At 39.3% G+C, this 14,253-nt stretch overlaps 1 protein-coding gene across 1 annotated transcript in view; it reads right to left on the reverse strand.

Annotated features, from left to right (window-relative positions):
- Window positions 1–514: 514 nt before the first annotated feature.
- Window positions 515–14,253, reverse strand: part of TMEM236 (transmembrane protein 236) — a 43,494-nt gene continuing 29,755 nt past the window's right edge. The window contains exon 4 of the mRNA XM_006052360.3: window positions 515–1,407. Within this exon, the coding sequence (XP_006052422.1) occupies window positions 827–1,407 (581 nt within the window). The 3' untranslated portion in view covers window positions 515–826. The remainder of the gene's footprint in view (window positions 1,408–14,253) is intronic.

Consider the following 14,253-nt stretch of genomic DNA (forward strand, 5'->3'; position numbering starts at 1 on the left):
CTTTAAACAGGGCTTGCACCTTGCTTTCATAATGGTTTCAAATTCCACAAATAAATATTCTTTTACTTTGAAATTTCCCTCTTCAATTAAGGGCTTCCTGTTATAAAAGTTTATCTATATCTTACCTTAACTTCATTACATTGGATTGAGTCAAATGTCTGTGAAATTAAATTGCTTTCTCTGCTGAAATCAACTGACTACATAAAAATCTCTTGCCACAGTGGAATAAAGAACATAATTACATGTCTGAAGGAGACTCTTAAACAATTCAATTTTTTTTTTAAATACATGAATCAGCCATGGGTGTGCATGTGTCCCCAGTCCTGAACTCCCCTTCCACCTCCCTCCCCATCCCATCCCTCAGGGTCCATTTGTTAAAAGTATTGATAGAATCTAAACTTATTTAATAATAACAGGCTTATTTCCTAAAATTAATTTTAACAAATTCTTGTAATGCCCTTTCTGTCAACAGTAAAAAAATCTCATTCTTGGACTAACTTAGCAGGAAGACATGTTCTCATTTTTTAAGATGCTTTACTGAAGGGTACTTTTAGAAAAAATGCAGAATACATAACAAAATTAACTACTGACATTTTCTACAAATCGAGGGGAACCAACTTAGAAGACTACAACTTTGCTTACATTTAGCACCATTTGCATACATTTAAAAAATTGACATGTTATAGTTTTTAAATATAGTCTTTTCTCTAGCATCTATTTCTTCATTTCTTCCTACAGCGCAAAGTAACGTATGCCTGCCCCCCAAAAAGATCACAAATGTATGCATGTGCATAAAAAAGAGGTTTGACTATAGGACATTTTCTCCTTAAAAAGACCTCTCAAAGGTAGAGAACATCCTGAATCTGGTTAAGAAATTGAAGTAAACATAAGACAGAGTCACCAGCACATTTTTAAAAAGACCCAATACGGGTGTGATTGTTCCCAGGACAATGATTAAACTCAGTCTAACAAAGATAAAAGGTAGATCCTGGAGAAGGATGGCAAGGGAATTCAGAAGCGGGTTCCGGGGAGTGAACATCATTCGAAGAAGAGAAATGTAACTGAAGATGTAGACCGCGTACACCCAGCCTGACTTGTACACCCTGGGGTGTCCGGCCACCCGCACCATTTCTATGGTGTCAGCCCACAGCAAAAAGCTCCCGAGGAAGATCTCTGCACGCACGTCCTGTTGGGACAGCGTTCTCAGGATTCCCCACTCAAAGGTGGGCTCCTGGGGTCCCTCCAGCTCAGGAGAGGAGTTCCCTGTGGCGCCTCCTAGTGGCCGTGACAAGTGAGTCCTGTTGGCTGGCTGCGGGCGAGTCGAGTTTTCTTCATTTTGCTTCGCTTCACATGTCACAGTTCTTATTTGTTGCAAATTGGTCGTATGGATGTGCCTGTCTTCATTACCTGCAACAAATTGATTTATTTAAATTTTAAATTTTTATTAAAATGTAACGTTTCATTCAATTTTATTTAAACTTACAGGGATTTCCCTGGTGATCCAGTGGCTAAGATTCCATGCTCTGAATGCAGGGGCTTGGGTTTGATCCCTAGTCAGGGAACTAGATCTACAGGCTGCAACCAAAAGGTCAGGCACAGCTGCAAGAAAGATGGAAGGGCCCACAGGCTGCAACCCAATAAATAAATGACTGTGTGTGTTACTGGCTCAGTTGTGTCTGACTCTTTGTGACCCCATGGGCTGTAGCCCACCAGGCTCCTCCATCCATGGGATTTTCCAGGCATGAATACTGGAGTAGGTTGCCATTTCCTTCTCCAATAAACAAATAAAAGAATAAATATTATAAAATAAATAAATGAATATTACCTTATTTATATTTGGTGCAGTCAAATAAATTTAGAAATAAATTTAAATTTTAAATGCTTTAAATTTTTAAATTTTAAATAAAATTTAACTTTTCCTTCAATTTGTTTAAAATTTAAACATTTTAAATTTCAAAATTTATTTAAACATAAAATTCTTAAATTTTTATTTAAAGTGAAATTTTTATTTAAACTTGAAAATGAAATATGAGTGATCTCTTATTTGAGGTCTGTGTCACACATGGAACTTCAAGATAGCAATTGATAGCACAATGCCAAAAAATGTAGAGGCAGAGAATGCTCTTTATGTCTTTGCATTTCCTCAGGTATGGATCCTAAGTCATTCTTACCATTTCAAAATAATACCCATTACTGATTACTGAGCTAAGTAAGCACTTTCACACACTGACTCATTTAATCCTCAGGAAAAAGCTGAGAAATAGGGATTACTATCCCAGTGGATAAATATGGAAACTGGAGTCTAAGAGATAAAATGACACCTGAATTCAAATACACAGTTAGGAATGAGCAGAGCTGGAATTCACACCCAGACTTGTCTGACCCCAATTGACAATCTCTTAACTTTATCACTTTCTAGAGGCAATACATCAAGTGCTAATTATAAACCATACACATATCATAAAATCAAAAAAATCAAAAGTTCAATGGTTCAGTCTTGTCACTTTATAAGAAGCCTACAGGAATGACTACAACCCAGATCTCCAGGTTTAGAGTTTGGTGCTAAGAGGGTCTTTTTTTGAGCATGAGAGAGTCTTAGTGAAGGGTAACATACTGAATTCAAGATTTTTAAGCTGTTTTTTCCCCCGAAATTTTTGAACTAGTCAGTATGATTGTTTAGACAAGTATCTCATTTGTGACCATGAAGCTGTGGCTGATCAACAGGTCAGTCATCTGAATGAGTAGGGTGTTCCTCGTCAGCATCACAAAAGTGTGTGTGTGTGTGTGAGAGAGAGAGAGAGAGAGAGAGAAAGTGAATATGTGTGTCTCTCCATACACACATGGGTATTAAGGCTGTGATTATGAGGGAATCTCAGATCTCAGAACTTACTGCGGATAATAGGATTTTTCTATGAAAGAAACAGAACATTGTTTTCCAAACATTTAACCACTTAGGCACCATTTTCACTGCTAAGAATTTCTTAGCTCTTGACACAGTTTACTCAGCCAACAACATGCTGAGCTGTCACATTCCTTGATAAGATAAAATTTAAAGAGAGTCATTAGACAGAATAACTCTAAAGGTTAAAGACACAAAGGCAATAAAATTTGTTGAAATGTACTGAGCAGAAGTGAAAACATTTTAAAACAAATAAGTTATTATGATTAATGACTAACAAAGGGCTTGATGACTATAAGTAGGAGTTGTTTAAAGAACAAACTTCAGTTTTCTTTCTATACAATTATTTTAAAATTGTAAGTGTGAATTGAGTACATTTATTAATTAAAAAAATAAATTTTTGAGATATTACTTCCTTCTGGTATGAATTATTCATAAGTGTTAGGACTCATGACCCTTAGAAACTTCCTTATCAAACTTAAGATGTACTTAAGATGTCATAGTAGCATGAGTAAGAATCGTTTTTTTATTAGAATATAGTTGACTTATAATGTTATGCTAGTTTCATGTGCATAGCAAAGTGATTCAGATATATATACCTATACAGTGATTGAGCTACCCTGCATCCAAGGTCAGGGGCGGCAGCCGAGAGGAGCTACACTACATGCAAGGTAAGGAGCAGCGGCTGTGCTTTGCTGGAGCAAATGTGAAGAGATACCCCACGTCCAAGGTAAGAGAAACTCAAGTAACACAGTAGGCACTGAAAAGGGCATCAGAGGGCAGACAGACTGAAACCACAATCACAGACAACTAGCCAATCTGATCACACAGACCACAGCTTGTCTAACTCAATGAAACTAGGCCATGTCGTGTGAGGCCACACAAGACCGACGGGTCATGGTGGAGAGGTCTGACAGAATGTGGTCCAGTAGAGAAGGGAACAGTAAACCACTTCAGTATTCTTGCCTTGAGAACACCATGAACACTATGAAAAGGCAAAAAGATAGGACACTGAAAGATGAACTCCCTAGGTGGGTAGGTGCCCAATATGCTACTGGAGATCTGTGGAGAAATGACTCCAGAATGAATGAAGGGATGGAGCCAAAGCAAAAACAACACCCAGTTGTGGATGTGACTGGTGATAGAAGCAAGGTCCAATGCTGTAAAGAGCAATATTGCATAGGAATCTGAAATTTTAGGTCCATGAATCAAGGCAAATTGGAAGTGGTCAAACAGGAGATGGCAAGAGTGAACCTCAACATTCCAGGAATCAGCGAACTGAAATGGACTGGAATGGATGAATTTAACTCAGATGACCATTGTATCTACTACTGTGGGCAAGAATCACTTATAAGAAATGGAGTAGCCATCATAGTCAACAAAAGAGTCCAAAATGCAGTACTTGGATGCAATCTCAAAAACAACAGAATGATCTCTGTTCGTCTCCAAGGCAAACCATTCAATATCACGGTAATCCAAGTCTATGCACTGACCAGTAACGCTGAAGAAGGTGAAGTTGAACGGTTCTATGAAGACCTACAAGACCTTTTAGAACTAACACCCAAAAAAGATGTCCTTTTTATTATAGGGGACTGGAATGCAAAAGTAGGAAGTCAAGAAACGTCTGGTAACAGGCAAATTTGGCCTTGGAGTACAGAATGAAGCACGGCAAAGGATAATAGAGTTTTGCCAAGAAAATGCACTGATCATAACAACACCCTCTTCCAACAACACAAGAGAAGATTCTACACATGGACATCACCAGATGGTCAACACTGAAATCAGATTGATTATATTCTTTGCAGCCAAAGATGGAGAAGCTCTATACAGTCAGCAAAAACAAGACCAGGAGTTGACTATGGCTCAAATCACAAACTCCTTATTGCCAAATTCAGACTTAAATTGAAGAAAGGGTGGGAACCACTAGACCATTCAGGTATGATCTAAATCAAATTCCTTATGATTAAACAGTGGAAGAGAGAAATAGATTTAAGGGACTAGATCTGATAGATAGAGTGCCTGATGAACTATGGACTGAGGTTCATGACATTGTACAGGACACAGGGATCAAGACCATCCCCAAGAAAAAGAAATGCAAAAAGGCAAAATGGCTGTCTGAGGAGACCTTACAAATAGCTGTGAAAAGAAGAGAAGTAAAAAGCAAAGGAGAAAAGGAAAGATATACCCATTTGAATGCAGAGTTCCAAAGAATAGCAAGGAGAGATAAGAAAGCCTTCCTCTGCAATCAATGCAAAGAAATAGAGGAAAACAATAGAATGGGAAAGACCAGAGATCTCTTCAAGAAAATTAGAGATACGAAGGGAACATTTCATGCAAAGATGGGCTCAAGAAAGGACAGAAATGGTATGGACCTAACAGAAGCAGACGATATTAAGAAGAGGTGGCAACAATACACAGACGAACTGTACAAAAAAGATCTTCATGACCCAGATAATCACGATGGTGTGATCACTGACCTAAAGCCAGACATCCTGGAATGTGAAGTCAAGTGGGTCTTAGGAAGCATCACTACAAACAAAGCTAGTGGAGGTGATGGAATTCCAGTTGAGCTGTTTCAAATCCTAAAAGATGATGCTGTGAAAGTGCTGCACTTAATATGCCAGCAAATATGGAACACTCCGCAGTGGCCACAGGACTGGAAAATTTTCATTCCAATCTCAAAGAAAGGCAATGCCAAAGAATGCTCAAACTACCACACAATTGCACTCATCTCACATGCTAGTAAAGTAATGCTCAAAATTCTTTAAGTCAGGCTTCAGCAATACGTGAACCATGAACTTCCAGATGTTCAAGCTGGTTTTAGAAAAGGCAGAGGAACCAGACATCAAATTGCCAACATCCGCTGGATCATGGAAAAAGCAAGAGAGTTCCAGAAAACATCTATTTCTGCTTTATTGACTATGCCAAAGCCTTTGACTGTGTGGATCACAATAAACTGTGGAAAATTTTGAAAGAGATGGGCATACCAGACCACCTGATCTGCCTCTTGAGAAACCTGTATTCAGGTCAGGAAGCAACAGTTAGAACTGGACATGGAACAACAGACTGGTTCCAAATTGGGAAGGGAGTATGTCAAGGCTGTATATTGTCACCCTGCTTATTTAACTTATATGCAGAGTACATCATGAGAAACGCTGGGCTGGAAGAAGCACAAGCTGGAATCAAGATTGCTGGAAGAAATATCAATAACCTCAGATATGCAGATGATACCACCCTTATGGCAGAAAGTGAAGAAGAACTAAAGAGCCTCTTGATGAAAGTGAAAGAGGAGAGTGAAAAGTTGGCTTAAAGCTCAACATTCAGAAAACTAAGATCATGTCATCCGGTCCCATCACTTCATGGCAAATAGATGGGGAAACAGTGGAAACAGTGGCTAACTTTATTTTTGGGGGGTCCAAAATCACTGCAGATGGTGATTGCAGCCATGAAATTAAAAGACACTTACTCCTTGGTAGGAAAGTTATGACCAACCTAGACAGCATATTAAAAAGCAGAGACATTACTTTGTTACCAAAGTCCATCTAGTCGAGGCTATGGTTTTTCCAGTAGTCATGTATGGATGTGAGAGTTGGACTATAAGGAAAGCTGAGTGCAGAAGAATTGATGCTTTTGAACTGTGGTGTTGGAGAAGACTCTTGAGAGTCCCTTGGACTGCAAAGAGATCCAACCAGTCCATTTTAAAGCAGATCAGTCCTGGGTGTTCATTGGAAGGATTGATGTTGAAGCTGAAACTCCAATCCTTTGGCCACCTGATGTGAAGAGCTGACTCATTTGAAAAGACCCTGATGCTGGGAAAGATTGAGGGCAGGAGGAGCGGGGGATGACAGAGGATGGGATGGTTGGATGGCATCACTGACTCAATGGATGTGAGTTTGGGTAAACTCCGGGAGTTGGTGATGGACAAGGAGGCCTGGCATGCTGCAGTCCATGGGTTCGCAAAGAGTCAGACATGACTGAGCCACTGAACTGAACTGAACTGATGGTGCTTGACTGAGTCCTCATTCGTGTCTGACTCTTGTGACCCCGTGGACTATGGTCTGCCAGGCTCCTCTTTTTCAGATTTTTTCCCATATAAGTTATTACAAAATATTGAATAGAGTTCCCTGTGCTATTACAGTAGGTCCTTTTTAGTTATCTATTTTATATATAGTAGTATGCACATGTAAATCTCAATTTCCTAATTTATCCCTTCCTGCCATGTTTCCCCTTTGGTAACCATAAGTCTGATTTCGAAATCTGTGAGTCTGTTTCTGTTCTGTAATAAGTTCATCTCTGTCATTTAAAAAATAATTTTATTTAATTATTTTTGGCAGTGCTGGGTCTTCGTTGCCGCACAGGCTTTTCTCTAGTTGCGGCAGGCAGGGGCTACTCTCTAGTTGTGGTGAGTGGACTTCTCACTGCAGTGGCTTCTCTTGTTGCAGAGCACAGGCTCTAGGGTTTGCAGGCTTCAACAGTGGGCTCAACAGTTGCAGCTCCTGGACTCTAGAGCACAGGCTCGATAGTTGTGATGCATGGGCTTAGTTGCTCCGTGGCATGTGGAATCTTTGCAGATGAAGGATTGATCCCATGTCTCCTGAATTAGCAGGCAGATTCTTTACCACTAAGCCACCAAGGAAGCCCTGCATCATTTTTTAAAATTAGATTTCACATATAAGTGAGACCATATGACAATAGAATACTACTCAGTCATAAAAATAAATTAAAAAAAAATGAAATAACGCCATTTGCAGCAACATGAATGGACCTAGAGATTATCATATTTAATGAAGTCAGACAGAGTAAGGAATCATTTTGATAAATTACACTCAAGAGAGAAAAATACACTTATTTTTCTAACTTCTATTTTTTGCAAGATATTATTTTAATAATCATAAAATCATCTTTTAAAACTCAGATGCTTACTTACATCAATTGTATCTCTTATTTTACCAAAAAATAAACCAATGTAGAAATAGTGTGTTGTGTCTTAGAGTACACTCCTTCACCTCTCTTAGTAGATAACTGTTCAAGTGAAAACCCAAATTCCTTTGTTAATATGAAGAACACACCATATAATACAGGCTCTTGAGGATGACTGCAAATTCAGCATTGTTTCAAGGCCAGGAAGTGCCATCTAAGAAGTGACACATTAACAGTTTTTAAACAGTGAGGGTCATAATATCTGAGGATAAGAGCTGTTGGTTTGAACAATAAATTCTTATCTATTTATTTTTAATTGAAGGATAATTGCTTTATAGTATTGCATTGGTTTCTATCAAACATCAGTATGAATCAGCCATAGGTTTACCCATGTCCCTTCACACTTGAACCTCCCTCCCATATCCCCCTCATCCCACCCCTCTAGGCTGTTACCAAGCCCCAGTTTGAGTTCCCCAGAGTCATACAGCAAATTCCCATTGGCTATCTATTTTACATATGGTAATGTATGTTTCCATGTTACTCTCTCCATACTTCCCGCTCTCATCTCCCCCCACAACACCCCAGCCGTGTCCATAAGTCTTGAGCAATGAATTTTTAGGTAGGGTTCATTTTTAATGAAATGAGAAGAAGGCCTTAATCCATGTGTATTTGGTAAAACCAGGCCTGGAAGCCTCCCATTTCTCCATAGCTCATTAGGGACTAGTTTAGATTTGAGGACTAGCTTAGGAGACTAGTCCTCTTACCAAGTAAAAAACACTATAACTAAGAGCTGGAAAGCTCTGCTGGCCTCTCAGAGGGGAGGGCAGAGTTGAGGATGCCAAGAAATCATCTGGTCATTAGAACAGACCAGCAAATTTATCCTCTAGTCGCGTAAACCTTCATGTATTCGTTACTGTTTCCTTAGGCTCCATGATCACTTTCCCTCCAAATTAGTATTTTTTAAAATTTCCACTCGCAGTTGAAATTCTTTTCATTGTTGCTGTTAATTGTCAGGGTTCTGTTTGGGGAAAACTATGTTAATTTGTGCAAAATCGGTAAAAGATATAAACACAAAGAGCAGTCTGTTCACTTCCTGAAAGGCTCACATTCTCTGTAAAAAGCACAAATAGCAGCCATTCTGTGCAGTTCCCCACAGCTAAAGCCAGTCACCAAAACTTTTTGTCCTCACTGTGCATGCTATATAATTAAAGAAATGCAATTTTGATAACAGAAAAATGTTTAAGTAGGTAACATACCCCTTTTACTTTATTATTTCTTTATAGTGATGTATTTCTATCTCTAACTTTTACCCCAAAACTTTTTCGATCACTTCCAGGGAAAATGTAAGTACAATATAACAAATCAGTAGGGAGGAATTTTCCACAGTGAGCATGTATTCCTCTTGCAAAGAGAAAGAGAAAGCAAAAAAAGTTATTTTTCTCTTCATTTTCTTTATTTTCTCTACTCATGTTATTTTAGGAACTAACACAAGCTGGAATCGAGATTGCCAGAAGAAATATCAATAACCTCGGATATGCAGATGACAGCACTCCACGGCAGAAAGTGAAGAGGAACTAAAGAGCCTCTTGATGAGAGTGAAAGAGGAGAGTGAAAAGTTGGCTTAAAGCTCAACATTCAGAAAACTAAGATCATGGCATCTGGTCCCATCACTTCATGGCAAATAGATGGGGAAACAATGGAAAGAGTGACAGACTTTACCTTTTGGGGCTCCAAAATCACTGCAGATGGTGACTGAAGCCATGAAATTAAAAGATGCTTGCTCCTTGGAAGAAAAGCTATGACCAACCTAGACAGCATATTAAAAAGCAGAGACATTACTTTGTGACAAAGGTCTGTCTAGTCAAAACTGTGGTTTTTCCAGTAGTCATATATGGATATGAGAATGGAATGTAAAGAAAGCTGAGTGCCAAAGAATTGATGCTTTTGAACTGTGGTGTTGAAGAAGACTTCAATGAATATTCATTGGAAGGACTGATGCTGAAGCTGAAACTCCAATACTCTGGCCACTTGATGCGAAGAACCAACTCACTGGAAAAGACTCTGACGCTGGGAAAGATTGAGGACAGGAGGAGAAGTGGGGGACAGAGGATGAGATGGTTGGATGGCATCATGGACTCAATGGACCTGAGTTTGAGTAGGCTCCAGGAGTTGATGATGGACAGGGAGGCCTGGCGTGCTGCAGTCCATGGGGTTGCAAAGAGTCGGACATGACTGAGTGACTGAACTGAACTGAACTGAACTGAAAAGTTACTTAAATAAAAAGAGTAAGAGAGAGAAGGATCACAAGAAAAGGCAGCTAAAAACAAGGCAGGAATGAAGCTGCTACTAAGACTGCACTTTTTAAAAGAAATCAATATTTTTATTCATTCCAAAATTTCATTCTGTGTAGCTTAGGGGTAAAACAGCATTTTTGAAGAAAAATGGGGGCTGGGATCAAGTGCCAACAGCAGGCAAGTGCTAGGTCATGCCACTGGCAGGGAAGAGGCGTCAATACTGCCTCTGCAAACAGCAGCTTCAAAACTGCTCCTCATGGTCCAGTGGTTAAGATTCCATGCTTCCACTGCAAGGGACACAGGCTCAATCCCTGGTCGGGGAACTAAGATCGCCACATGGTGCGGCCTCAAAACTGCTCCTAATATTGGCTAAGGGCTGAATCAATTGGACAACCAAGCTGTCTGCTGTGATCAGACAAACTGTAGAGTGCTGTTCCAAGCTTAGACTGGGTTTTGAGAACAGTGCAGCAGGTAACGTGCCCACCTTCATCACCCTGTCTCCTGACATCACATCAACAGGCACAGAAGAATAAACTGTGGCAGGGCTCTCAAAGGAAGGTAAGTTCTGTGATGAGAGACTACCCCAGGGAGTCTGAATTAGACTGGCAGTCAAGCACAGCTCATCTCCGAAGTCACAGTTAAAGTGAAAGTGAAGTCATTCAGTTGTGTCTGACTCTTTGTGACCCCATGGACTGTAGCCTACCAGGCTCCTCTGTCCATGGGATTTTCCAGGCAAGAATATTGGAGTGGGTTGCCATTTCCTTCTCCAGGAGATCTTCCTGACCCAGGGATTGAACCCTGGTCTCCCGCATTGTAGGCAGATGTTTTACCTTCTGAGCCACCAGGGAAGATTGACAGTTAAACACAGACCTAAAGAATGCATGGGAATAAATTATGTGAAGAATGGAGAAAGAACTTTTCAGGTGGTAGAGACAACAGGTGCAAATATCTTTCAGCTAAAGGGACTTCCCTGATGGTCCAATGGTTAAGAATCCGCCTTCCAATGCAGGGCACAAGGGTCACAGATTCAATCCCTAGGCGGGGAATTAAGATCGCACATGCAGTGCACTAAGCCTGTGCACCGCAACTAGAGAAGCCTGCGCACTGTCACAAAGACCCAGCACAGCCCCCCAAAAGAAAAAGATCCTTCAGCTAACATGAACTGAAAGGAGAGTGTGATGAGGGGGAAGCAGACAGAGAAGAGGAGAGAAGCTATGATTTATGCAGGGTTTTCTATATACGAGGAACTGTGTTAAGCCCTTTCTATGCATCCATTCACTTAATCCTTATAAAAACTGTATGATGTGGTTACCAAAGGGGACAGTGGGGAGAGGGATAAATTAGGTATATGGGATTAACAGATACACACTACTGTATGTAAAACAGACAAACAACAAGGATTTACTGTATAACACAGAGAACTATATTCAACATCTTGCAATAAGCCATAACAGAAAAGAATTTGAATATATACATATCAATATATTGATATATAACTGAATCACTTTGCTGTACACTTGAAACTAACACAATATTGTAAATCAACAAAGGTTCATTAATAATAAGCCTCTATGATGTAGCTACTACTATTTTCCCATTTTATTTTTTAATTTATTTTCTTTAAAGATTTTTTTTTATGCGTACCATTTTTAAAGTCTTTATTGAGTTTGTTACAATATTACTTCTGTTTTACAGTTTTTGGCCATGAGGCATGTGGGATCTTAGTGCCCCAAGCAGGGATTGAACCCACATCCCCTGTATTGGAAGGGGGAGTCTTAACCCCTGGACCACTGGGTAAATCTCCTATTTTCCCATTTTAAAGATAAACAAACTGAGGTAGGGAGAGACTAAAAGTTGTTTCCAGGGTCACACAGCAAGTAAGGAGAGGGACGGAGCATGAAACTCAAACATCTGACCATTAGACCACATGATTATTGGGCATGATAAAGTTTGTGGACTTGATCCTAAGTTCACTGAAGATGGGGACATTGGAGGGCAGGAGAGATGACTTGGGGATTCAGTAAAGAGGCTGTTGAGGCTGTCAAGGCAGCCAATGCCCCATTAGATTGTTACTCAACTCACAGCAACCAGAAGATGAAATTAAAGACTTGGTCAGAAAAAGTATGATAGGTCTTGATGAAAAGTTTCCAAAGTTAATTTTGCCCTGAGATAAAAATGATCTAGAGAAAGCAAAATGCTAATAATTTAGATATAACATGATGAGAGAAAAAAAAATCTGGAAAAGAAGAAAAGCCACAGTCTTATGGAAGATTTTTTTTTAATATATGAAACACACAAAGAACTTTTAGTCATAGTACTTTAAGAGAATAAAAAATAAAACAGCATCTAAAATAAACACTTTAATATATCTAAGTGTTTAAAATACAGATTATAACCATTGTTATTTTGACCCTCTCCAAACCAGTCAATCCTAAAGGAAATCAACCCTAAATATTCATTGGAAGGACAAATGCTGAAGCTCCAATACTCTGGCCATCTGATGAGAAGAACTGACTCATTGGAAAACACCCTGATGCTGGGAAAGATTGAGGGCGGGAGAAGGGGGAGACAGAGGATGAGATGGTTGTATGGCATCATTAATTCAATGGGCATGAGTTTGAACAAACTCCGGGAGATGGTGAAGGACAGGGAAGTCTGGTGTGCTGCAGTCCATGGGGTCGCAAAGAGGAACTGAACAGCAACTGACTAAACTCACTGATCTGTGTCTACACACAGTCTCCTTTGAGAAGCATGTCTGAGGTTGGGAAGACAAGTACTACCACTGCCAAGTAATAAATGATGAAACCCAGCACCAACCTCCCAGCGTGATTATGATGAAGAATTGAAGCAGTGTTTGTAAAGCATTTAAAGTAGTGTCTGACACAGAGAAACAGTTAACTTATGTGTTAAATAAGTAATGGGTAGCCATTGCTAAATCATCTATTGTTTCAAATGAATTAGAAAAGAATAGAAAATAGAATGCAGTAAACAGTGATTACAGTTTGTTCAACTTTGGTTATAGTTACACTGCAACCCAGCATCCCATATATCAGGAGAGGTTAAAAAGTTGGAGACAGAGTGTCACACTATAGAGCCTGATTCTTTCATTCTTAGATTTGCCTGTCCACGTGACAAAGCCAAAAACTACTGCATGGATATACCCTACGCAGGCAGAGACAGCTTGCACCAGCTGACAAGAGCATGTAGTATGTACTGCTTCTCAATTCTGTGATCAGTGATCAGCGATACCACCTTGGTATCTGGAAATTGATTATGATGAGAGTATTCACACTAGAAAAGCTGGCAAATGCTATCCATAAGGACTTTTACCCCTCCTCAACCAGGAGAGAGAGTTTAAATACTGGCCAGCATACTACTACCTCTCTGCTCAAAACTGTATACAAGTTTTCATAAAATAATAATAATAATGAATCCAACCCATCATCAGTTCTGCAGAATCTCATGGGCATACATTCTCAACAGTGAGACAATGATGACAACTTTTTTTAAAAAGGCATTGGATCCAGTAAATTCAATACCCTCAATTCAGTTTCAGTTCCCTGCTAGACATTGCACAAATCTGAGAAGAAATATTAATAAATGTATGATTTCTTAATTTTAGGCAATGTGAAATTCTAAGAGAATTCTTTTGTCTGAGGACACAGCAGGAAGGCTTGGTAGTTTAAAGGCCATCTTTCCCTCTATAGACTCATGTAACACTGGACAAGAGCTGCTAAAAACATAAAATTATTGATTTTTTTAAACCCCATTTTTTAAGATTGTGAAAACTTTCTTAGTATTCTAATCTTCAGTTTTTCATTTGAGATATTCTGGTCCTTCTCTTTGATAGGTGTTTAGATCAGAGAATGTAATTTAATTAACAATATATAAATAGAAAAATTATTTTCTACATTTAATTAATATATAATATATTATACACTGTAATAGTCAATTATGTTAATAGGGAGAAGGCAATGGCACCCCACTCCAGTACTCTTGCCTGGAAAATCCCATGGACAGAGGAGCCTGGTAGGCTGCAGTCCATGGGGTCGCAAGTCAATTATATTAATTATGCTGATAATTAACATAATAAACACATAATATATTAATATGCACTGTGCACGTGTGTGTCTGTGTGTG

This window comes from Bubalus bubalis, chromosome 14 (genome assembly GCF_019923935.1).
Source record: "Bubalus bubalis isolate 160015118507 breed Murrah chromosome 14, NDDB_SH_1, whole genome shotgun sequence".
Lineage (NCBI taxonomy): Eukaryota > Metazoa > Chordata > Mammalia > Artiodactyla > Bovidae > Bubalus > Bubalus bubalis.